At 43.9% G+C, this 25,383-nt stretch overlaps 1 protein-coding gene across 2 annotated transcripts in view; it reads right to left on the bottom strand.

Annotated features, from left to right (window-relative positions):
• The window catches only part of VSIG1 (V-set and immunoglobulin domain containing 1), a 239,904-nt gene that overhangs the window by 167,196 nt on the left and 47,325 nt on the right, over positions 1-25,383 (bottom strand). For both annotated transcript variants that reach the window (XM_069612633.1, XM_069612632.1), the window contains exon 2: positions 14,704-14,867. In XM_069612633.1, the coding sequence (XP_069468734.1) occupies positions 14,704-14,867 (164 nt within the window). The remainder of the gene's footprint in view (positions 1-14,703; positions 14,868-25,383) is intronic.

The following is a 25,383-nucleotide window of genomic DNA, read 5'->3' on the forward strand; positions in this document are numbered from 1 at the left end:
AAGCCTACTATATGATTCCACGTGTCCATTTCCACATTTAATCCACATTTTTGCAAGGGGGTTTGATAAACAGATTGATAATAATCATTCCAGATTCTTTCTGCATTTGGGTTTATTTGAGCCGATGCTTGGGAATTATAAGTATCCTCATTTAACAATGCCCATATACCTGCTGATGATTTAGATGCTATGCGATTTAACATTTGTTCAATATCCTGATGGTATTGAAGGGACTTCCTTCCGCGTAGCCAATTCTTAAAGGACAATTTTAGACGTTTTATTTGCAATAATCTTTCTGCAAACGGGAGATCTTTTAATTCTCGTATATTTCGTCTTAATGTAAATTTCTTATTTTTTATGGTGCGATCAAACACATTTAAATGTTTGTTAACATAATTTCGCTTACCAGATTATATTTGTACATACTTCTGCATTGATGTAACATAGCATTTCCCTTTTTGAACTGATAATGTTTCATCGAAATCTACCAGTGATTCTTCGGACCATTTTAGATGATTCCTCCCATTATTTGCTAGTACGTGCCCCTTAAAAGAGTTTTTCAATTCTAGCTCGTTATGTAATTTCCAAGACCAGGACAAGCACATTTGACTATGATCGCTCATTTCACTTGATTTTATAATTAGAGAACTTACTACATTCATGAATGCCCAATTGCTATATATATAAAATCAAGCGTGGCCTTGAAGGGACCTCTATGCCATGTGTGTTGGGCTGGAACATCACCTTGAATTGCCCCGTTGAGCATTCAGTATTGTCTCTCCTCCATTAGTTTACTCCATCTAGTTTCTTCTGCATTATGCCTTCTGGTTGCCGGAGAAATTATATGGAGGTTTAGATCTCCTGTGATCATAATAAAGTTTATGTTCCTTTACATGGCTAGATTGTGAGGAGATAGTTGGACCCTGCCCCAATATATTTTTATTACTACCATTGTGTAGACATCCTTTTCCATTTTTACAACTTGTATATATGGGGTTGGTGACTTGTATAAATAGTTTCTGAAATTTTTGGAGTTTTTGGTAGCAACTAATAATCCTGCCATGGGATGTTCTTTGGGTTGAACTATTGCTGCGTTGTCAAGATATTCAACGCATTCCATACCGGAGTATCTACCAACCACGTCTCCAGGAGAACAATAATTTTGTATATATTCAGATCACTTTTGATTGAATTAATAAAGTGTCTGAACCCTAGAGTGTTCCAGGAGACTAGTTGTCTGGTTTCTCGGTCTGGTCATTGTTATGCTTGAGTCTGTCCATATGTTTGCCCATGTTGGTTGATATCGTATTGATTATTGTTTGCTTGCATGGTAATTTGGCGATCAGCGCCATAAACCCTCACAACTCTTTTTGCCACAAGCTGGACCTGACCCACATTCATCAGGCAATGCTCTTGAGTAAGAGTAAAGCCAATTTCATGTAATGCAAACCTTGTCGCCCAAATGTTATTAGACACCACACCTGATCAAATTAGCATTCGCGCATTCGTAAGGTCAAGGTCATCTAACGACTCGACCGCATCAATGTCAGCTGAGGTTATCTCTTTTAAGCTTGGAATTTCCCTGCATATATTTAATATGCTTAATCCGTTTAAGTCATATTTAGGAAAGGGATGCTCGCGACATTTAATCAATAAACGGTGACAGTTCATGTATTTTTGATGATTGCTAGATCCTGGTGCTAATTTACCTTTATTCGCTATGTTCCAAGCAGGGGAGTAGTTTACTTGCGTCGGCAAGTTCAAGTCAGTATGTAAAGGTTGACTATTTGAGCCTTTATTTGTAGCATTTAATATAGTGGGACCTTTTATAATTGGTTGATACGAAGGGACTGCTAGATGGTTTGCATTTCTTTCTATGACGATTCGTCTCACCTCTTGGTGAGACATTATATACTGTGCGACTGATTTCTTTATCTCGTCCCTTATCTGTTCCGTTGTGAATTTTGGGTGGATCAATAGCGACCGTTGGTGTAGGCTTTTTCCCTTGGGTAGGGACTGTTATTCATGGATATTGGGTCCTCCTGGACCAAATTGTGCCGATAACGCAACTAAACCGTCCAATGGTTTATACTTCATGGACAGCTTCATAGAGTTGTCGCTCATCTGGCTCTGTGATTTTATAAGTTCGACATTTTTTAGAATCTGTTTTCCTACCAGTTGTTGATAAAATTTAAATGAAACTTTTTTTGTTTTTGACATTTTTGCAGTATGCCCCATATTTCTCGTTTTCACTTTTTTAGCTTCATTCGATTTTCCCCTGCCTTTCACAGCAAGGCTGTCTTTAGCAAATAAAGTAGGCACAATTTGCAAAGGCAACTTGACCTTCATATTTATTTCAGAAACAACAATATTTGGAGCCTTCTTCACTCCATATGGGACTCATTTTGTGGGAATATCAACTGATTTACCACTGGGATCACTATCTTATTATGATCTTGATGGATCTCACTTGGAACTTGTGCATCAGACTTAGACAGAGCAGTTTTAGGCTTGCCTGACATTAAGGAATTAAATTCTTTCCTTACTTCCTGCAAGTCATGTTCAGTCGGGGTTCCTAAATTGGCCTGATTACAATGTCTGAAAATCTCACATGTTCTGGTGGGTTGATCATCATTGTCATAGTTTCCAGAGATATTTGGGTCAGGACAATTGTTTGGTGGTTAATGTTCTGATCCACTGCTTCATATAGTCTGGCTAAGGTCAATAATGCAGTAGTCGTTGCTGTTAAGGTGTTATTTAGAGCAAGTGAGTCTGGAGGTGGACCCGATTCTGCTCGGAGCTTTACTTTCATCATGCCCGCTGCAGGATTAGCATGACGTGGTGTAGGAGGAATGAATGGCAGTAAGTGAGAGGAAAACTGATGAATTGAACAGTCAAAGATATCGGGTGATTGTGGAATTGAACACTCAACCGCATTATTACAACTAGAACTGCTCTTATCTATCGTCAAGCAATCAGCTGTTTCAGATTGGCCCTTAATAGGAGAGACCTTCTTTAGTTGCATTAGATCTCCTGTGTTTGATTGGATAAATTGTACCTCATCCGAATCACCACAGGTGCTATTGTTTAAATTCATAAATTCAAGCCTCTCATCATCCAACTGCCCTGCTATTGTTAGGGAATTCTACGCTTTTCTAAACTCACGCTTAGCTGCTACAGTGCACTCATTAGGTTTCAGCTCACTTTGGACTGATACAGTCGTTTCCACAACATGTGGCGCTGGGTCACAGTGAATCAAGGATGACTCAATTGTTGTATCTGAAATCCCTGCTCCCGTGTCCATTGGACCAATCACCTCACCAGAAGATTTTTTCAATGCTGAGATTTCGTCATGTATTCGTGTGTTCAGAGTAGATTGATTATTAGAGTTTAAATTTGGCTCGCCTCTACGAGCAGAGCGAGTTTCACCAGGTTGCCATAGGTCCGTACGTCATTCCCCATCGACATTGTGCGGCGGCGTGTTTTTAGAAATATTTGCTTCAAACAGGCTATTTTAGTAGATTTGTGTTGTACGGGAGTGTTCGACTGTGGAAGACCGGCTCCCGGTTTATAGATGGGCATACTAGATTTTAACGAGTATTGATTAAAGGACATAACGTAACTGTACTTGGATAACCGGATGTAATACTTTCTCTCATAGCTTTAAGCACTTTGGTCTTCGTGCAATCAAAGTGCACTCAAGTACAACAATTGATTAGATTTTAGAGAGGGCGAAATAACTGTTAGGTCTTCGTGAGGCAGAATCTTAAGCGTTGCAAGAAAGCAAGGTTATAAAAAAGCATGGGGAAAGCAGCTTCGATGATACCACACGTTATGGCTGACTTTGGATACCATGAAAGGTGTGCACACACGCAATCAATAGCAAATATCACACAAAAAGGAGAGCACACATTTAAACAAAGTATGTGAGCAACGTATCAGAGTAGAAACTAAACCGAAATAATAAAGATATTAATTTACCCACTGCACCCCTGCCAATCCAGCACAAGACAGCCAAAGACAGCCCTTTCAAAATAGGGCTTCAGAAATAGCGCGTGCGCGCACTGGCATGTGCACCTTGTGTGAAGCAGGCTTCTGGGAAGGGGGGGGAGTGGTTTAGCCACTTAGAAGAATATTCCAACAAAACCACCTAAAGAAGCAAAAACACACCGTAAGTATAACGTTATTTTGCCAATTTGTAAGTCCGGCAGAAAGATGTCTCCTGGTTACTACTGTTGTGTCAGGAAAGGCAAAATTCAACTTGCTTGGCAGGACAGCCACAGACAGCCCTTTCGAAATAGGGCTTCTGAAATAGCGCGCGCGCAATGGTGCGTGCACCTTGGGTGAAGTAGGCTTCTGGGAAGGGGAGTGGGGAGTGGTTTAGCCACTTAGAAGAATTTTCCAACAAAACTCCCTAAAGAAGCAAAAACACACAGTAAGTATAACTTTCTTTTGCCAATTTGTACGTCCAGCAGAAAGATGTCTCCTGGTTAGTACAGTTGTGTCAGGAAAGCCAAAATTCAACATGATTGGCAGGACAGCCGCAGACAGCCATTTGGAAACAGGGCTTCCAAAATAGCCTTTATTAGCAGAGAGTGTTACCCCAAATCGGGTAGGGAGACTTTAGTGTGTCGGGCTGTGCAGATGATTCCCAGAACATGCCAAGGCGAGGCGCGTGTCCTGCACTGCCACATCCATGCCTGCAAGTTTTTTTTATTTGTTGTTTTTGCGCCTTACGCCAAGGCACTTTACAAAATGAATGAGATGGTACAATACGTGAAATGATGGCAAATAACAGAATACAACAGAGAGAAAAAGACCAAAAAAACATACAGAAAGAAAAATGAATGATCCGTAACACAGCTTCATGAGTCACACCGCATCCAGACCCCTGAGGTCTGCCCAAGTACACACACAGACCATACCTAGCTTCAAGCTACAGACAGCCAGGGGTTCTAGTTTCCCAGTCCTCGCGGCTAAACTCTGGAATACTCTCCCTAACACTCTCAGAACAGAACCTTCCGTCCACTCTTTCAAAAACAAAACCAAAGTCTGGCTCCACGAACTTGATACTTGGTCATTATCTGCCTACACTTCGTGGGACTACCACGGGAAGGCGGGTCTTACTCTTCCTCCTCACCCCCTTTGCATTACTGCAGCCAGACACACTGCTTAATTCGCACATGTTGTTGTTGCCAATTGTCTAGGTATTTCTCTTGTAACTTCTCCACATGTCCGTCTTTATCTTGTTTGTTGCACCTAGCCTGTTGTTTCTATATCATGCCTGTATCCTAAATCCTGCACTCGGCTTTTCTAAGATGTACCCTTTCCCTGTGGAATGCTATTTTGTGCTAACTTGTAACTGTTGTAACCATTTGCTTCAAATTATGCGCCCAGATGCCTCAGGGCAAGGTGCGCAATACAAATAAACAAATACAACTAACATGTCTGTGAGACAAAGAAAGGCCAATCCCATCTGAAAAATTGAACTTTAGAGTATGGCCAGTTTAAAAGTTCACAAAGATAAATAAAACTCCATCAAACAAGAACAGCAAACGCAACCCCAGGAATAGCTCCAAATGATAACTCCGGACGAACAAACAATACGAGGTGAAATAAGGACCCTTTTTTTAAGCAAGGTAGGGTGCCTTTGGCTTTTGACATTCTCGTGAGTACCCTAAAAGGATTAAGGAGGCGTCAGGCAGCCAGGATTTAACATGAAGACCAAGGCCTTCCCTAATTTCAACACACAGCCATTTTAATTTGTATTATTTCATGTGCCGCTATCCATGGGGGGGTCGAGGTCCCTGAGGATGTCTGAGCTATTTATAGAATGTATCACTGTCCTAATCAACATAGTAAAGCATAACCAGGTGCAGTAAATGTCCATGGAGATAGGCCAATTAATGTGCTTAGTAAATAAAGTATTATCATGGATATACTTAGTGACAGTCTTGGGCATTTTAGTTGAATCCGGGATTATGCAGTCTATCCTAATGGCAACAGGTTGGGACTGATACCTTTATCTGGATGGATCTACTTCCTGGGACCTTGCAAATGTCACATCAACAAGAAAGACTTAGTGAAGCTGTAGCTTGAAGTGAGTGAGTGGTAATAACAATTAAACAAGCAGAAGAGATTACACAAATCTAACGAGGTGCAATTAAAATGTTTTCAGATTTTTTAAAAGAAATACCAATTCTATGAATTTAAAATGTACCTTTTGACAAAAGTGCAATGACGAGTGTAACAACAGAAGTAAAGGTTAGTACATGTCTGGTGAACACAGGTTTACTTTTGTGTTGTAGGTTTACAGCTGGGGTTAGGATTAGAGGGAAGGGCATATATAATAAAAGGGAATGAGCCCAGGAGGGGGTGAGTGTGGGAAGAGGATCGGCAAGAAGAGAGAAGGCGAATAAGGAAACAAACAAAAGGATGCCAGAATGGTTCCCTGCCTGCTGGGGGTACTTCTAGACGCAGAAGGCAGAAGAAGAAAAAACTGGTGAGCAAAAGCAGCGACTAACAGGGACACATAATAATGTGGTCAGAGTCATTCCTCTGATAAAGCCTGACATGAGCCATTGGAAAGTGAGGGCTCAGGAGTGGGATAGAGGCTATGGGATGGGGAGAGAGGCAGCACAGGAAGTTAGGGAACAAGAGGTTTTGAAATGGGACATTTATTTATTATATATTTATATATTTATTGTTCACTTGTTAGGCACTCATACAGTAAGCAAATACTGTTTCAAAGCACCCACCGGGCAACAGCGAGGGGATAGGGGATGATAGAAAATGCAATTACAACAATAATAATTAATTAATTAACTAAGATAGTGGGGAGGGGAAGACAAACCTACTATGCCTTGTGAGTGTTCAGAACGTGCAAGTGCAGAGGGGAGGGTGATACGGGATAGGTGCCCATGGTGAGCATCAGGTCAAGTGCTGTGCAGAAAGGGTAAGTGCAACCTCCAAGGGGAGGGTGAGCCGAAGCAAGTGCAGAGGATGGACAGCAGCTGAGATGATAAGAAGTTGAAGGTCAGGGCCCAGAGGATGCATAAGGGCCCTGCACTTCAGTCAAACTACTCTGTGATTAGCAGGGGAGAGAGGGAGTGAAGGAAGAGGAGAAAAGGAAGGTCTTGAGGCTTTTCCGAAACTCAAGGAGGTCCTGTTCAAGACGAAGAGGGAGGGGGAGACTATTCCAAAGAAGGGTGCCAACTGAGGAGAACAACCACCTGCTCTCTGCTTAGAAAACCGCTTCACATGCAAGGAGTTTGTGCCAGAGTAACGCAGGCGTCTATATGGGGATTATTTGGTCAGAAAGAGTTGCGGATGGAGTGGTCCCCGGCCCCAGACAGCCATGAATGTGATGCAGAGGGATTTGAATTTAATCTGTGCAGCGATTGGAAGCCAGTGCAGTGCCAGTGCAGACTTTGTAGGGCAGGAGAGATGCAGTCCCTGGACTTGAAGCCAAGAATAAGTCTTGCTGCTCTATTCTGGATTAGCTGGAGGGGTTGCAGATTTGACAAAGGTATATTAAGGAGGTGGCTGTTGTAATAGTCAAGCCTGGAGAGAACCAGAGCCCGAGTAGTATTGAGTCTCTGGGGGAGGTGGGGAAAGGTAGGGTTCCTTTCATTCCCCCTGTGTCTAGGTAACTTGGGCTATAGTGGGATGCTAGGGAGCAGAGTGAGATTTGCTCTGCAGCCAACTCTGCATAGCACATTATATTTAACTCTGATGATACTAGGCAGAATGGAAAACTGATATAAATTGCCCAATTCCTTATCCGAGTTCAGGAAGAATTCCCTGAAAACGAGCTGTCCATCATAGAAGTCTAGGGTGGGTCCAATTAAATAGGTCTGAAAAAAAGAATGATGTCCGTTTTGGTCCCCGGTGAGCTGAAAAATGAAGTCATGGGCAAAATATATTTTTTCACCAGAACAAATTGATTTATAAATGGTAAAATAATCAACTCGTTAAATATAAATCATTTAAAAAAATCAGTTGGTTAAAAGAGATGCTCTATTCTGCAATCATTTGAATAATAATAATAATTTGTTTTTTATATAGCACTTTAACCTACAGCGCTTTACATAGGACATATTTACATATATTACTACATGTCCGAAAATATGCTTCAATTCACTTTGTAGCAAAATAGTGAATTCTTTGACTTTTCAACCTAGTTTACATTTGGCTAGTACCAAAAGGAAAGGAAAGCCGCAGCACCTGTCATGTGCTTAGAAGGCACTGGGTATCACATTCTGGATCTTACAGGCTTTGAAGCTTGTGTGTGAATAGGGCCAACTTTATTTCGCAGTAAAAATACAGTCACATACCATATCATACCCTCAAAAAACCAACACCAATGCGTTAAAAGTACATATAAAATTTAAAAGGATCTAAAATATAAAATTAAAACGGTAAGTCAATTAGCATTTTCACATTAGTTCCATTTGATTGTGTACTAGAGGTGCTCAGCGTATGTATTGCAAAACTGCTCGTGCATGGCTACGAATAAATTCAAGTAATAAAAAAGCATTGCGGAGCTCTTTTAGAAGAGGAATTAAAAAAACTCTTCCATCGATCTTTATATTGTGGACAGAAGATCAGAAAGTGCAAAATAGATTCAATAGATTGAACACAAAAAGGACACCGTCCTTTCCTTTTCAGGGCTCCATTCCCCCTGGCAGATAATGTGTTGAGCAGCAAACAATAACAATTAAAAGGAGTCATTAAAATCTTCTCCCTTGACAGACCAATTTAGATATTCTTGGCAGCCAGATTCAGCCATTAATGAAAGGGCTCATCTCGTAGTAATTTTCAACCTTTCCACATCCTCATGGAATTCAGATACTTTATTTCTAATAATTGTGTTGATTTCCTTTATTTTTGATTTCTCTAAAGTGCCCCCAAATAATTAAGATCACAGCTCCTATTCATACAAATGAAAACCTTTTTAACATGCAATAGCCATGTAATAGCATGTGCCCTTTCCATAAGGCCATCAATCTTTGAATAACAATTGAGTTAGCCAATCATGTTCATTCCCAGTGATTTTAGAAATAAATCAATTGGGGCTACACTGATGCGCTCTTCCAGGTACTCAAGTCCCAATTAAATGTGGGTAGTATAATTCAGTGCTGACAGGGGAACACTTAACACTCATTCATAAGAACTATTCTGTATTCTTCGGAGAATCTGTCCATTATTAAAAAAAAGCACCAAAGAGCAGACTTGGACCCATCAATTGCACGCACCTTAGCTCCATTTTATATATGTATTTATTTGAAGAATGGGGATGTCAATTTCGAACAGGAAATGACTTAAAATAACACATTTACAAATGGCAGCGGCATTCCCATGAAGGGTGCCTGTATAATAGCACAAAGATGAAAACAAGCAGCGAGCCAGTTTATGTGGGTATGAAAAATTGGAAATATACCAGGGACAAAACAAACAGAAAAAATCGGTGACTTACAAAGTTAACATTAGTCTAATGGGCAAATGCTTCAAACTAAAGATGACTGCTATTTAAATATACAAAATGACATTATTAAGCATCAGTGGGGGCAGTGGTGGTGTCAGGTAGAGAGGATGAGGGAGAGTGCAGGGGGAGCTCTGCTTCTAGCAAGTAAGTGAAGTTTAGCAATACAAAAGGGGTGATGGCTGGAAAGTTTAGAAACAATCTTAACCTCTGGCATTGCTCTGGGAAACCCTTCAGATCATCTTTCTTCACCTGCCAAGCAATTACAAAAGTGGAGAGACCATATGCAAATCAGGCTTGGTCCCACCCAGAAAGGGCCAGTCCAGCAGAACTGCTTGGTCACATGCCGTCTACACGAGACCACAAGCATCCCCAAACATGTTTCAGCCTTGTTGGGCCTCATCAACGAGTAGGAGCTTGGGTCTAGCAGTAAGTGAAGTTTAAGCGGAGCTTTGATCCACAGGTGGTCTGGGTTTGACTGTTATGGGAAGCGGGTTTCAGTGGAGTGGGCAATTAGGGAGAAATAACAGAAGTGAGAGGAGGCACAGGGAGGGTATAGGATGGGGAGGTTGAGTGCAGAGGAGGTTCAGAGGGAATGAGATGATGAGTAATCTGAGATACCATCAGATAGGTACCGAGGCATAAGACCATTGATAGCTTTGTAGACTGGGAGAAAAGAGTGGTTGTGCATGGAGAGCCAACCAGCATGTTATTGGTAGGTAGAAGATAGAAGTGGGGGAGGATCTGGGTAGGTTTTAGAGAGTGCAGGATGCAAAGTTGAGGACTTTGTCTAGAGGGAGGATTAGATAGGAAGGCCTGTAGACTTGGACAGTAGCTAACCTTGCTGAGCACGAGAGTGGAGATTAGTTTTTGTTGAGTGGTTAGTAAGAAAAGGACTCATTTTCCAAATGCTGAGGATTTTCATATGTGCAACAGAGGCAGTGGTAGTGATGAATTTTGTAAGTCGTAGGTCGCTATTAAAGAAGGCCCCAAGACTGCGAGCCTTGGGTGAGCAAGAAAGTCAGGTTTAAGGAGATAGGAGAGGGTAGGTCATGAATGGCATTGGAACCTAGGAGAAAGATACTTCCAGTTTTGAAGAGTTAGGAATGAGGCAGCAGAGAGCCATCCAGTGACGAATTGCATTGAGAAAGTTCGTAATCCGTTCAGAGATGTCTGGGGTAAAGGCGGGAAATTAGAAAAACATCAGCAAAAAGGTTATAGTGAAAACCAAAAGATGAGCTAACTCTTCCTAGGGCAGAAGTATTGAGGGTGAAAAGTAGTGTTCCAAGGACTGATCCCTAGGGAATGCCAACAGGGAGATAGGTGGGGTCAGAGGTTTCCAAGTTCTAAGAGATTTTAAAGGATTGACCTTTCGGGTAGGATGTTGTCCAGGCAAGAACAGATTTTCAAAACCTAAGATCCAGTAGAATAAGGAGGACATAGGAGTGTTCAACAGGGTTAAAAGCATCAGAAAGGTCTAAAAGAATGAGTATAGAAGAGAGTTTGGAGTGTTGAGCATTAGAGAGAAAGTTTGAGACATGAATCAGTGCCGTTGGGTGGAGTGTGTACTATGGAACACAGATTAATGTGGATCTCCAAAGCCTTTATCTTCATGGTACTCAGTGATCCAGTGGAAGACCACCCTCTCAAGATCTTTTGAATAACGGGGAAGGAGAGAAACTGGGTGATAGTTTGATGAGAAGTTTGAGGGAGCATATGACATCTTCAATAGGGTTAATACAGTTACAGATCTGAAAGAGGCAGAGAATAGCCCAGTGGAGGGACAGAGCTTAAAGAGTTCTGAAAGATAAGGGCAAGTGCCGGATACCATTTGGGGAGCATAAAGGGCAATAGGAGTGCAACATGGGTTGGCACTGTGAAGGATGGGTGCTAATTCAATAGGAGACCTAGGGGAGGAGTAGTCAAGAAATAGAAAATGTAGGGGAGATGTGGTGGACAGAGAGCCAGGGAGGGAGGGAGAGAGAGGAGGGCTGTGAGAGTGTCATGAATTGGTGAGATGATTTCAGCAGAAAGGTATTGAGCAAAGTCATTAGCAGAAAGGGAGGAGGCAATGGATATTGGCTTGGGAAGTGTGAGGACAGGTTGGGGTAAATGAAAGTTTGAAGGGTTATTGCGAAGGAAGGAGATTAGGTCCGTGTAGTAGGAGGATTTGGCAGAGTCCAGAGCAGAGGTGAGGGCAGCAAGGGAATTGTTTAGCATAGTTTTCATTGATCCATAGATTTGTAGCTAGTACTTTATTGAGTGCACCTTCATTTTATTAGTAAAAGCGGAAATGCCTCCTGTAACTTGCGGCATTCTATGAGATTGCTTAGTAAAATTACCAATATTTGGCAAGGTTTAAGTGAAGGTTAATATAGCCTTATAGAGTGAGGGTGGGGTCATTATTGCAGGATGATGATACGCCAGTTGGGGAAGGGTCATTATCCCATGCGATAATTACCCCTCCCGAGGTCTGTAAGGCTATTAGCCCATAGTGGTAGGAGCAATCTTTTTTGGGAGTTTTAATTGTGAAGTAAAAAACTTTACTTCAATAGTAAAGTAAATCGGCAAACAGATTACATTAAATGTGGTTCATGTTGTAATATTTAAAAAACAGGGTGTCTTCACAAGTTGAGCATTTTAATTGTAAACTTGGTCAAACTGGAGTGGGTTTAACATGGGCATGCATCAGCTGTCACAAAAAGCAAAACGGTTTATAAGAAATTGAAAACCTTTTCTTATGTTTTAGCTTTCTTTTTGATGAGATAAATTGGATGTTGCAGAAAAAGAAATTTCTCCCATAGAGGAAGTGACTTGATGAAAGAAATCATGACTTTAAGGTGCATTGTTGTTTCTATGTCTGCTTTTGAAGTCAGAATGTTCAGTTATTGACTGCGCTCTGAACATTCTGATTGGCTGAGAGGAGGTCAATAACGATCTCCTTGCGCTAATCCCAGATAGACAAACATATTCACATGTGGGACAATGGACTCACCAGTTGTAAAAATCGCTGGTGGCTTAAAGGGGAAGGTCACTCAAAAATGTTATTATCTCAAAAGATGGGCCATAATAAAAATTATATATACAACATATTTTTAAAGAAAGTTCCCATGTAACATTTTGAGGAAATGAGGCTCAAAGTCAAAAATGTCAAGCACTAGGAGTCATCCATTTTTTTTAAATGAATGAGCCTCCTGTGCTTATGTTAAGCTCTGCTCTTGTGGCAATAATGAAGCAAAAGCCCCCTATTCAGAGCTTTTGCTTATTACAGCCTGAGAGCAGAACATGCTGTCAGACTCCTTCGGGCCCTGTGCTGCTGGTGAGTGCTTCTTTTTTTTCCTGCTTTCCCGGGCTCCCCTGGACCAGGGGAGCCGGCAAGACTTAAAGCAAAAGTTCTGGCAATTATAATAACCTTGCGCATGCCATGATCAGCGCGCAGCATTGTAGTTATAATTGCTGTCCTTTTTTGTTTTAAGTCGCCTGGTCTCCCCTGAGCCAAGGGAGCTCGGGAGACTTAAAGCGAAAGTACCGGAAATTAAAAATACACCTTTGTTGTATTGATACTTGCAGTGCCTTTTGTTTTAAGTCTCCAGGGCTCCCTGAGGGGGAGCCCTGGAGACTTAAAGCGACAGTACTGGCAATTATAAATACAATGTTGTTGTATTTATAATTGGCATGCCTTTTGTTTTAAGTCTCCCGGGATGGGAGACTTAAAACGAAAGCCGGGCGATTATGAATACTTCATCGGCCGCCGTAGAGTATTCATAATTGCTGCAACTTTCGTTTTCAGTTTCCCATACGCAGGAAACTTCAAAAGAAAGTCACAGTAATTATGAAGACTCCGACGGCGGCCGGCGAAGTATTTAATTGCCGTCCCTTTCATTTTACATTTTTTGTGCTCCCCTGGGCCTGGGCAGAACAGGAAACATAAAAAGAAAGTCACAGCAATTATAAACACTGCGGCAGCCTCCCCTGTTGTGTTAAGCTCTGCTCTCTCCCAGCAGTAAGCAAAAGCTCCCAGTAGGGGGCTTTTGCTAGATTATTGCAGCTAAAACAGAGCTTAATATGAACAGAGGAGGCTGCTTCATTTCACAAAATGGATGCCCCCATGTTAAAACTTTGAGCCTCATTTCCCCAAAATTTTACATAGGAACATTCTTTAAAAATATTTTTTACATATATTTTTGATTATGGCCCATCTTTTGAAAAAATAACATTTTTGAGTGAACTTCCCCTATAAGTATTCTCTTATTTGAAAAAGTCATTGCTGCAGATATATTGACATTTATTTTCTGCCCCCATTTATTCATGTACTCTGTGTACTTATCCAAAATGATATGTAATGTCTTGGTTATCCTCTCCATTAATAGACAATCATCAGTGCATGTTAAAATGGGCTGCAAAAAAATCTGTTCTCAAACCATTGGAATGCTAGCAGTTACCAACTTATTTTTCTGGAGTTTGATCAAGATATTCAGAATCACCCAAGGAAGCATCAGGTTATCAAGTTCAGGCACTAGTTTATTCCAATTAACTGGGTCAAAAGCAGTCACTAGATCATAAAAGCAACTTGGAGAGGTTCCTGTTGAACAAATATGGATATAGGCACCACTATATAAAAATGTAGGCCTTGCTGATTTGTACCCACTCCTTTTGTGAATCCTAAAACTACAAGCCCCAGAAGTTCATGAAGAAATCCGGACTTGATGGCTTGATTATTGAGCGAATGCGAAAAGTTGAGAGCTCTAAAAATATGCTTTTGAGTTTGTCTATAAATAAAATGCATCTACAGGCTTTGTTATGGATGTAAAATGACAATAAAAAGGAACAAAAATAAAGCAAAATACATGCATGAAAATCTAGCTTAGACTAAGATTTAATCGCTGTGTTCTTAGAGCATGGAGAGACTAAGATATCTGCAACATCCAATACATAGAAATGCATATTTAAATCACCCCCAGTTAGCTGAAAAATTAAGTCATGAGCAAAACATTGTTTTTCTTCCAGACCAAATAGATTCATAAACAGTAAAATAATTAACTCGCTAACTTCAATAAATCATTTGAATCTGTCAGAAAATATACTCCAATTCACTTTGTGGCAAAATAGTGAATTCTTTGAATTTTCAACCTAATTTTCAGTTAGCTAGTACCAAAAAATCTCAGAGAAGCACCCATCATTTACTTCGAAGGCACTTAATATCACATTCTGGATCTTACAGGTTTGGTGGTTTGTGAATAATGCTCCAGAAAGTTCCAGGTAATGAAGAGATCTTTTCCTATGGGGGAAGAGGACACATAAGTGGCGTTGAGAGTCGCGCTTTGACCGACCGTGACATTGATGTTCGGGAATGGAATTGTGATCTGCATGCAGACAGCTGAGCCTGAAAAAAGAGCACACAACAACTATTACTGATGGCACTTTTGGACAGACACAATTGTACACACGTGCATCATATATTAATTAGCGTTTCCAGGATAGGCATTCCAATGAAATTGAGACAATGAGTTCTCCTTGATGTGGTTGCAGCCTTTGAGTTTTTGGGTTTAATGGGTGGGTCTGGAGAACAAGAAGAGGGGGTGGTACAGAAAGTATGACTCTTTGATGTTTGCACAGATGGTATCAAACGTCAATGCTTTCATGTTGTAGATATTGTTGCTCGGTTACAAATGGGATCTTCCTGATACAGTTGGAGCATCAGGGTTTTTGGACATTGGACCTTATATGTGTCTGGCTGAAAATAACATGGGACCTCATTACGAGTATGGCGTATTGTTTCCGGACTGCCACACTACGAGTCTGCCTGCAGGGGCCATTGCGCCTAGCAGGTCTGACCCTGCTGGGCGCAATGGACCGTGCAGGCAGACTTTACACGGAAGCACCTGCACCGTCAGTGATGGTGCTTCTGAGTAACCATTCCGGTGGAGTCCTATCGGACTCCACGGGAATGGGGACTTACAAAATCTGCCACCTGACTTCCTGTTCCACCGGGACTTGTTATGTTCCAGTGGCACCGGAAAGGCAGGTGGCGGATTTGGTGTCATGGGGTTACCACCAACGTCGTAATCAGGCCCATGGTGTTCTATTACTGCCACTTCCACATCACATTTCTGACCTGCTAAATTAAACGTTTAGTTGAAAAGCGTAGGAGATTCGTCCAGGCCTCAATTTTTGACTGTAAACTTTACGACAAAACTGGAGAAATTACTGTCCTCAGAATTAACATCTGTGGACACTATTAATGGGGACTTACACAATTGTTACTCCATTTAAAATCAGGAAGTAAATTCGTAGGACTGGTGTGGCGACAATTGAGAGTCTGGCAATATTTCCCAGGTGAGTCTCTATTGTCTCTTTCTAGGTAGGGCGACAGTTCCGTTGTCAGGTGCAGCTACCTCTGCCGTTCTTGCAAGTATAGGGAGGCTGGGATATATTTTTTGTGCAAAACCAGTTATTAAAAAAAATGAAATTTGTAAATGTTGTAATATTGGTAACTAGCTCTTTTTAAAATGTTACAATGTTCATTTCTAACAATCACTTCCATCACTTTATTTCGCTCATAAGAAGGGGTTGAGGAAATGGCTGGGATTCTCTCCATTGAGTAACTGGCAAATTCTGCTAAGAATTTGGCCACTATGATATTTTCATTTACAGAGCAAAAGGGAACATTTTGGGCATTTTCCTGCCTGACATTTCGTTTTTGAGCGATTTTGCCAAACATGTCATTCAATTAGGGGCGCATTAAACGTTTCAGACCCCTAATTGGCCAACATTTTGGAAAAAGCTACCCAAAAAAACGAAATAAGCCCAAAAGGTTGCGATACAGACAAAACATGGCACTGCCAGCAAAGCAAAATTGAAGGGGAATGTTGCTGATTGTTTCCCCTGCATTATTCTTGCTCAACCCCCAGTCATAATAGGAACAGTTTGCTTGCCTAACAGAGAAAAGTGCATTATCAAACAATAGAAGAACCTGTAGATCACTTTCTGATAGGTCGGCATTCCAAGATGGAACGTTTGAGAAGCGGGAAGGGGCAGACAACACTGGTGAGGAATTCCAGCCTACTTTGCATAAAATTAAAGAGCATTTTGGGAACATATGAATGACCACAGATTTAGTTGTCAGACATGAATGAGATGAAAAGGGTTGCAACATTAAATCCGTAACTTAATGCAAACGGGGCTTAGCGCATCCTTTAATTTTTCATAACACTCACCCTGACTGTAAAATGTTGGTAACATTGAATCATATATTCTGATTGGGGCAGCTTTACGGCTCATATGTGAGGATCGAAGGCAGTGATGTTCATTGCTCCATTGGGGTCCAACGCCTGCCCATGAAAAATGTTTACCTTCCTATCAGAAAGGGGGGCGGTCTGGCTGTGCACATGCTCAATTCCCAATGCATTGTATTGTATAATTTAACAATGCATTGAAACATTGTATATATAGGATTAAATAAAGGAACACATTTGAAGGAATAGATCCATTCAATTTTATTCATGATTCCATGAAATTCTGTTCCATTCTGTTTTTAAATGACTACTGTTTATGTATCAGTTCTACATACTTCCATAGTTATAACTATTTTTACCATACACTTCTTAGAGGCCTACGAACAGTATCATTTTAAATGTGAAAAAATGTCTTATTGCGGCCGTACATAGTGTTTCTCTATATAAGTGAGTGCCTCTGTATAAATATATATATTGTGAGAAAGTCAGGCCCATGACTCCGTCCCATCGCCTGGAGAGGGGGGGGGGCTCTCGAGCCCGGGAAAGCCAGCATACTAGAGCAATACCACAAGATCTTGGAGCTGCCTCCTGCAGGTACACAGAGGGGGCTTCAGAGACACCCCTCACTTCAGGTCCCTGGCTGTGTCCTGGTATGAGTAATGTGGCATCAGAAGACTCATAATGTGGAGTCACACAGTTAACCATTATCAAGACCTTATCCCCAGCTCCTACATAAAGAAGGTGATCTTACTGTAGCAAAACTATGGGCTTAGGCAGTCATTGTATTATGGGAGGTTTGCGGGCACCTCCAGGCAAAGCAGTACATTTGCTGTTAAATTCTAGGAATGCACAAGAAGCTTACAGAAAGACTGCCTAGTGAAACTAAAGGAGAATGCACAACCAGAAAAGAAACACTTAATGACCCCTTCTGCTAGAGGGGCCACCCGGTGTGGTGAACAGAGCTCAGGAAGACGTGAGGCTGCGTGCTGTTGCAGGGTCATGAGCCGCTACCAACGCAAGCGCTTGTTCCATCCATAGGAGCAGTGAAGGGTTCAGTGAATGCAGAATTGTACAGAGAAAGAAACCCATAAAAGCAGGCAGGCCACCAGGATGAGGGGCAGAGAACCTACGCGAAACAACACAAAGCTGACCCAGAGGCAGGACTACATGTTTAGATGACTGCCAGGCTTTCTATGAGCTCTGGGAGTTATGGACCTGCATACAAGCGGAGTAATCATTCAAACCAGCCAATGCAAAAGCCCTATACAGGCAGGAAAATACCTAAACCAATCTGAAGAGAGAATTGAAAGTGAAAAAAGAGAGGCAGGGTGTATGGAAGGCAGACACTGAGATAGGAATGCTCAATACTGGAGAGGGCTTGCAACAGAAGTATGTGAAGCAAGAGAAGCAGTCCTTCAGGAGTCAGCAGCAGGAAAAGAGAGATAAAGCCAGAGATGAGGATCACTGCAGGAGAGCCTGAAACAGGACCTGGGATTCAGGAGAAGAGAGGTCTTGGAGGTTGCAGGTTGCGGGCCAACTGCACAGGCTGCCCCAATTGATGTGTCTGGGAGAAAAGCAAAGAAGCTGGCCCTTCTTAGAATCCTGAAGGATACCCAAGTAAGAAGGTCATTATATCCCTCACTAGAGGAAAGGTAGCTATATCCCTTACAAGTAAGAAGGTCATGAAATCTGTCACTAGCGGAAAGTCCGCTATATCCCTTACAAGTAAGAAGGTTATCATAACCCTCACTAGAGGAAAGGCCGCTATATCCCTAACAAGTAAGAAGGTTATGATATCCCTCACTAGAGGAAAGGCCGCTATATCCCTTACAAGTAAGAAGGTCATGAACTCTGTCACTAGTGGAAAGGCCGCTATATCCCTTACAAGTAAGAAGGTTATGATAACCCTCACTAGAGGAAAGGCCACTATATCCCTTACAAGTAAGAAGGTTATGATATCCCTCACTAGAGGAAAGGCCGCTATATCCCTTACAAGTAAGAAGGTCATGAACTCTGTCACTAGTGGAAAGGCCGCTATATCCCTTACAAGTAAGAAGGTTATGATAACCCTCACTAGAGGAAAGGCCACTATATCCCTTACAAGTAAGAAGGTTATGATATCCCTCACTAGAGGAAAGGCCGCTATATCCCTTACAAGTAAGAAGGTCATGAAATCTGTCACTAGTGGAAAGGCCGCTATATCCCTTACAAGTAAGAAGGTTATGATAACCCTCACTAGAGGAAAGGCCCCTATGTCCCTTACAAGTAAGAAGGTTATGATATCCCTCACTAGAGGAAAGGACCAGCACCTCGGTTTCCCCTGACCCCTTACCTGCACTTGCCGTATCGGGCTCCCTCCCCATACTCTAGCCTGGCTAGGCCTGCAACCCTACTGAGCCCATCCAGCCCTCGCACTTAGCATGTGGACCTTCATTCCCCTGCACTCTCTGCATTCCCCTGGCACTTGTCCACCTGGCCTTCCCTTAGCACTCGCCTAGCCCTGGGGCCTCTTCCCCCTTTCCTCTTCACCCCTACAGCACCTGCACGTGCACAATCCGAATGACACAAGACCTAGTAGGACTGTTTTGTTATTCTTCATCCCTGTTCCCCCAGCCCTCTTTTGTCTTGTTGCACCTTGAAACACCACTTGCTGTATATGTGCATTACAAATACCCACTAAATAAAATAAAGAAATCTAACAAATGCAATGTGCTGCCAAAATAGGTGAAGTCAGATTTCCAGTGCAATGTTCTTCAGCGACTGCATTCCTGACCATGACCAAAAGGGAGTCAGTGGATCTCAACGCAACACCGGGAAGAGCGCTATAGCCCTAGGATTTGTGAAGGGCATAATCTATGTTAGTAGTGGGAAGGGCACTATAACCCCAGTTCGAGATTTCAAATGGCAAGCAAGTTTTCACCCACCCCGTACCTGAGAATCCGCTGGCAGCTGTGCCTGTTGAACAACATAGCGGTTTCGGCTGCCTAATCAGCCCTTAAGAAGCGGTGGTGGATGGTGGTACAAGAGAGCGGGCCATCGATTTGTTGTAGTGGGGCACGGCGTCAGGCAGTGCAGTGGAGGTGGATGGCAATAAGTTGGATCCGAGCGGTTTCGGTCCGTGGGAGGGCTGTCAGCCCAGAGAGGAGGACTGGTGCAGCAGCCTCGGGCGTATAGGCGCACTGAAGGTGGTGGCACTGCCCGGGGGAATCTGAAGCATAGGGTGATCTAAGCCAATGTTCTGAGTGCCAGTGGTGGTATGGACACAGCATGGCCCTGGAGACCACAAGCATCTATGCGGCTAACAGCATTCTCCCCATGGTGTTCTGTTTGCACAGGGTGCAACAAAAACCTTCTCGGCAAAGATCACATTCTCAAATCTGTTGTAGTCACTGAATGAAAAAATATGATCATGTCTCTGGTACACGCCACTCTCTTCGTTGGTTAGCGGTGGAAGACAGGATTACATTTAAGATCACCTGCCTCATATATAAGAGCCTTACGGGGCTTACCACAGCCTATTTGATAAATAAGCTTAACTGACCAGGATTCTGTGTTCAGGGGCTTAATTGATGTTGAATGTTCCCGCTCTCGACGTGTGATGAGGAGTGACAGGAGATTTGCTGTATATGGCCATCGGCTCTGGAATAGCATCCCCCGAGAAATCATGTGAAGAGGGAAAATGTGAGAATCCCTTCCCCCCATTCTCATCCAAACCATGGCCTAGGAGGTCACGGGCCAAGCACCCCCCGCGAGAGCAATTCGACCCGCTCACTTCTGCACCAGACGTCAAGATCCACTGTGGCCACGCCCCACATGGCCAGGGAGCCTGCCCGTTAATGAAACCACGTGCGGGAACCTCAAGTGGAACTGACATCGACCTTATGGACCAACTCGATTAGACAGTAACCACAAAACGCCATCATCGTTAGAGATGCCATGACGACATAGCCAACAGAAAAGAACACATGTACCACCATGCACATCGGTCACCCACACACCAACCTACACGAAGAACATACTCAGTGCTATGACACAGAGGACCGTATATACCCACAGGCATGCATTGTTGCTATTTTCCACATAGGCCACCTACAGCACCGCAGAAACACAAGATGCCTGAAGAGCTTGTGTATATGCTTGCAGACACTTTCTCGCAACTTAACACCCTGAAGACGCCACCCTATATATCTACTAATGTATATGACACTCTGTCGCCCCTCGCGTCCCCATACTATGGATTATGTACCGCCACCCAGAAGCTAGGCCAAGGTAGGCCGCAAAGCCAGAGTCCCCAGGCAGAAGCTTCTCAGACAAAACTGCAAAGCACTGATCATGCAGAACGAGCCCCAACGAGAGCCCACAGCCAAGGCTGCGATATTGCAATCTACATGCCGCGCGCCCTGTGCCAAGGTTACACCTGCCACTGCTAAACGCTCCTCAGAGCCGAAATACAAATCAAACGCTCATAATTCTGCTCCAGCCACGGTCTCACCACACGTGACTGAGCCGACCTGATACGATGCCAAGCCTACGGGACAGAAAAACGCTGGGGTCTCGCATCGGGGATACAGTCTGCAACAATAAAGTGACAAATTGGACACCTACAGCGATGGGAAAGACATGCACACTAGCCACTAGCCAGACCTGTCCATTGTCCGTCGCTGACACATAGTCGCACATTGTTGGCATCACCAGGTACACCGTGATCTGGGAACAACGATGATCCCAGGCTTGGGGGCTCGCGGATGAACCAATCAGAGTACGAGGGGTGCATCATGACGCCACTATAGTCTAGCCAATCACCAAGTGTCCCCTTGTAACAAATTTGTTGTAGTAAGTGTTAGGGGCGTCCCAAGCGTACCACCTGACCCTTCCTCACCCAATAGCACTCTTCCCTATAGGTAACTATACTGATCTTACCACTCGGGGAGCCAACCCGAAGTGGGGCTAGGTTTTGGGGATAGTTCTCCCAGGTGACGCACGTAGCGCGTCATACAACGGTAAAAAGGGCCTGTGAGCCCACTAATGATGAGAGCCTCCCGGATGCATGTGGTCTAAGAGTTTGTCCCTGCTTGTTTCTGTAATGAACAGCAGTACAAACCTTGCTCTTGTGTGTGTCTCATACTCCTTTTGGGACGCGGGAGGAGTTGGGGCCTCCTCAGCCCCGAAGGTCCGTGGACGGCCCTGCCGGCCCCCAGGAAATCACCCCGACAAGTTGGAGGCACTGCTGAGATCTGTTTGAGATCTGCTTAAATTAAGGGCAACCACGACAAGACCGATTGCGTCAAGGTGGCCCGGCAGCACGGCCCCCTCTGCCTTTGCCCCGTTTTGAGGACTAAAGGACTATCGCGGAGCTGCAAAATGACCGGACAGCGCAATCCAGAGATTGGCCGTCGAGAGCCGACTTGAGAAGTATCCCGCCCGTGGTTGGCGAGTGTCCAGATGTGGTCCAGAGGAGTTGAGGCGGCGAGCTGATTGGGAGGGGTGCCCGCGGTCGAGCAGCACCGCCAAGCGAGGACCTGATGTGAGTATGGCACACACAACCAGCAATGTAATGTTGTGCGGGAGGGGGGAGGAATTGTAAAGAGGGTGGCGGGCGGTTGTTATAGTGTGTTGAAAAAGATTTTGATTAATAAGCGGTGATAGATGTGTGAGGTGTAGCGGGACAGGCACGAGGGCCGTCCCCTATAGCGTCACAGAGCGGATTGGGTGGGGCTTCAAGCACCCACGTATGACTGATGGGTTGCGCTGATTGGTCTAGATCGCGAAAACCTGTATAAGGGAGGTGTGGCTTTCCTATGAATTGACGTTGTAGATCAATGAATAGATGATGTTTCCCACCAGTTGAGTGTTTTAGCTCGGTGGGTAGATGACGTATTCCTGCAGGAAGTAGCTAGATTGTTTCCCAAGTGCGGAAGATAATTGGCTGGTTAAGCTCCCCTAGAGAGGGGGCGTATCAAATGCGAGGCGACGCAGTGTGCGCAGACCGATTGTAATAGTTAATTGATTGTTGAATACTCCACGCCAGACGCGGTGGGAAGACAGCTGTGGGGTTTACGGGGAATAAGAGTGTCAAAGATACCGCACATTCATTGGTTCTGTAATTGTACGTACCGGTAATATCTTGTAGCGGTTGGTGACGTCACCCATAGGGCTTGTATGGGACACAACAATCATCTAGTTTTCATCCAGGGGTGATGGAGACAAGGAAACGCGGCAAGGGAGGGGCGAAGGGAGAGAGGCGGCTGTGCACGGAGAACGCCGGTCTGCGCTCGACAAGGGGGGTTGCACCAGAGGGCAGTGCGAGAGACGGGATGGGGTAAGGAAGTATAAAACTGCACAGGCAGTGAGGATGGGGGAGGAGGAGGAGCTAAGTTCAAGGTGTGCCAAGTACCGGAAGCACCGGAAGGTGGGGCAGCTCAAAAGCATGCCACACAGGGCACGCAGCCGCAGGGGGCTTAGTGCGTCACGGTCGAAGGGGGCCATAATTGAACATTGGAAAAAAAAGAACAGTAAAAGCATTGTAATACAAAGATTGCTTTTCTTTACATCAGACAGTCGGAAGTCCTCAATTTACGGGGCCAGGTAAAAGGGTGATATTGAAAAGAGCAAAACTGTAACATGTCCACATATTATGGGGTGGGGCGGGAGCGGGATTAGGGCTCAGAGCAAGCACTTTAACCACACCACTTCAACACATCTGCGCGACATTAACACTGCACAGAGAGAAAATAGTAAGGTATAGCATTGAGTGGACACAAGGAACGGACAACAAGCTAAGGGTACCCTGGCTGCCCAAAGGCAGCTTTGATATGTGTACGCTACACTCTCTGCTGGCATATCTACACAATACATACAAGGGGAAGAAGCTAGCGAGTCATTTAGAAATTTTCGATCTCTGGAAGATGTTCCAGGGGTGTGCACCAGGAGCACCAGGGATGCTCACAATGCAGGGGGTAAAGGACGAGAAAAAGGTAAAGGAGGAGAAAGAGGTGAAGGAGGAGAAGGTAAAAGGAGGGGGGGGGGGGTACAGTGCCAAAAACCCACCCAGTACTGAAGAAAGTGAGGAAGAGTCAGAAGGATCGTTCGCAGTTTCAGAGGTAAAGAAGGAAGGTGCAGAGGAAACACTGATAGATAAAGAAGTGAAGAAGGAGGAAGGGGGGTTGTATCCAGTAACAGAGCTTAGAGAAGCCGCCCGATCATAACTAACAGCCGCCGAGGGATATTCCAACTCTGTGTACAGCCCACCACCATACGTGCCAACAGATAGCTACCAAAAGGGGGTGGGGGTGAGGAGCACAGCAGAAACAAAACAAAAACAGGCAAGCACAGGGGTCGGACAACGGGTCCTGGGAGATTTAACAAACGGAGGACCAGATGAATGGATAGCAGCACAGGTGCTTCTGAAGCTGCGAGGGACGCTAACAGGGGAAGAGGAAGAAGCAGTGAGACAGGTGAGTAAGGAAGAGATGGACTACCTACAGACAGGGCAGGGGGTAAGTAAAAAGGAGGAAGGACAAATGTCACACGACGAGGAAGAGATGTTGGAGGAAATACTGGCAGAATTAAGGGAAGTACGGAGCGCACTGATCAGACAGTTCGAGCAGGAAGCGCGGGAAAGAAAGGAAGAAAAGAAAGCAAATAAGGAAGAGAAGGTGAGAGTGAAGGAACAAGAAGAAGAAAAAAAGGAAAAAGGAAGAAGCGCGCATAAGGGCGATAGCGGAAAGAGTGGCACGCATGGAATTATGGGAGATGAGAAGGAAGGAGGAGGAGCGAGAAGAGTATGACAGGGAAATGGGACTGTGGAAGAAGAACATTTTATCAGAAAACTCACGATAATATGAAGAAGGGAAGGTTATAGAAAGCATAATGAGCAAGGAAGAGGAGGAAAAGATATTAGGAAAGGTGAGCGACTCGGTAATGGATGAACTTTGCAGAGCATGAGCTGAAATAGGTGGTGAGGTAGTAAGGAAAATGAATGAAGAAAGAGAAGAGAGGAGGGAGGAACATGGGGCGAAAAATATACACGTCAGGATAAGGAAGTTGCGACAACATCAACACAAGGGGCCGCGGAGAAGGGAGGTGAGTACACGGACATAGACTTAATAGATCTAAAGACAGTTACAGTGGGGGGGAAATGCACAGGCTGGGGATTGACATTTCCAGACTGATTCTGCAGCGAGGAGGAGGAAGGATCATGCGGAGGGCGAAGTGATGGAAATAGGGAAGGTATAGGTAAATTATACATAACACGCAATGACTGCGGGTCAACTTGGGAATGTGGGACACGGGGAGAGCAAAACACAGAAGGAATGAAAAATAGGCAAATGAACAGAAAAACACCACGGCCACTGACACCACCTGCACTACACATGCCATATGTTAACAGACTTAGGGACCTCACAGGGCGCAGACTGGAAGAGCAAGTTGACATATACAGGATGGGGCAGGAAGGTAACAAAAGGGGGAACAAGAACATAGGAAGTGATAGAGTAACATACTGTAATATTGACAGTATTGAAGAGTTATCTAATATGGAAGAAGACGAGGAATATACTGACATACCCCCACACAGACGGACGCCAGGGGGAGGTGAGGGAGTACAATGTAATGCCACTCCTCGAGAGACGGGGATCTAGACCACAATATGTCCTATGGAAACAT

Source organism: Ambystoma mexicanum, chromosome 5p (genome assembly GCF_040938575.1).
Source record: "Ambystoma mexicanum isolate Mex_15411 chromosome 5p, UKY_AmexF1_1, whole genome shotgun sequence".
Classification (NCBI taxonomy): Eukaryota; Metazoa; Chordata; class Amphibia; order Caudata; family Ambystomatidae; genus Ambystoma; species Ambystoma mexicanum.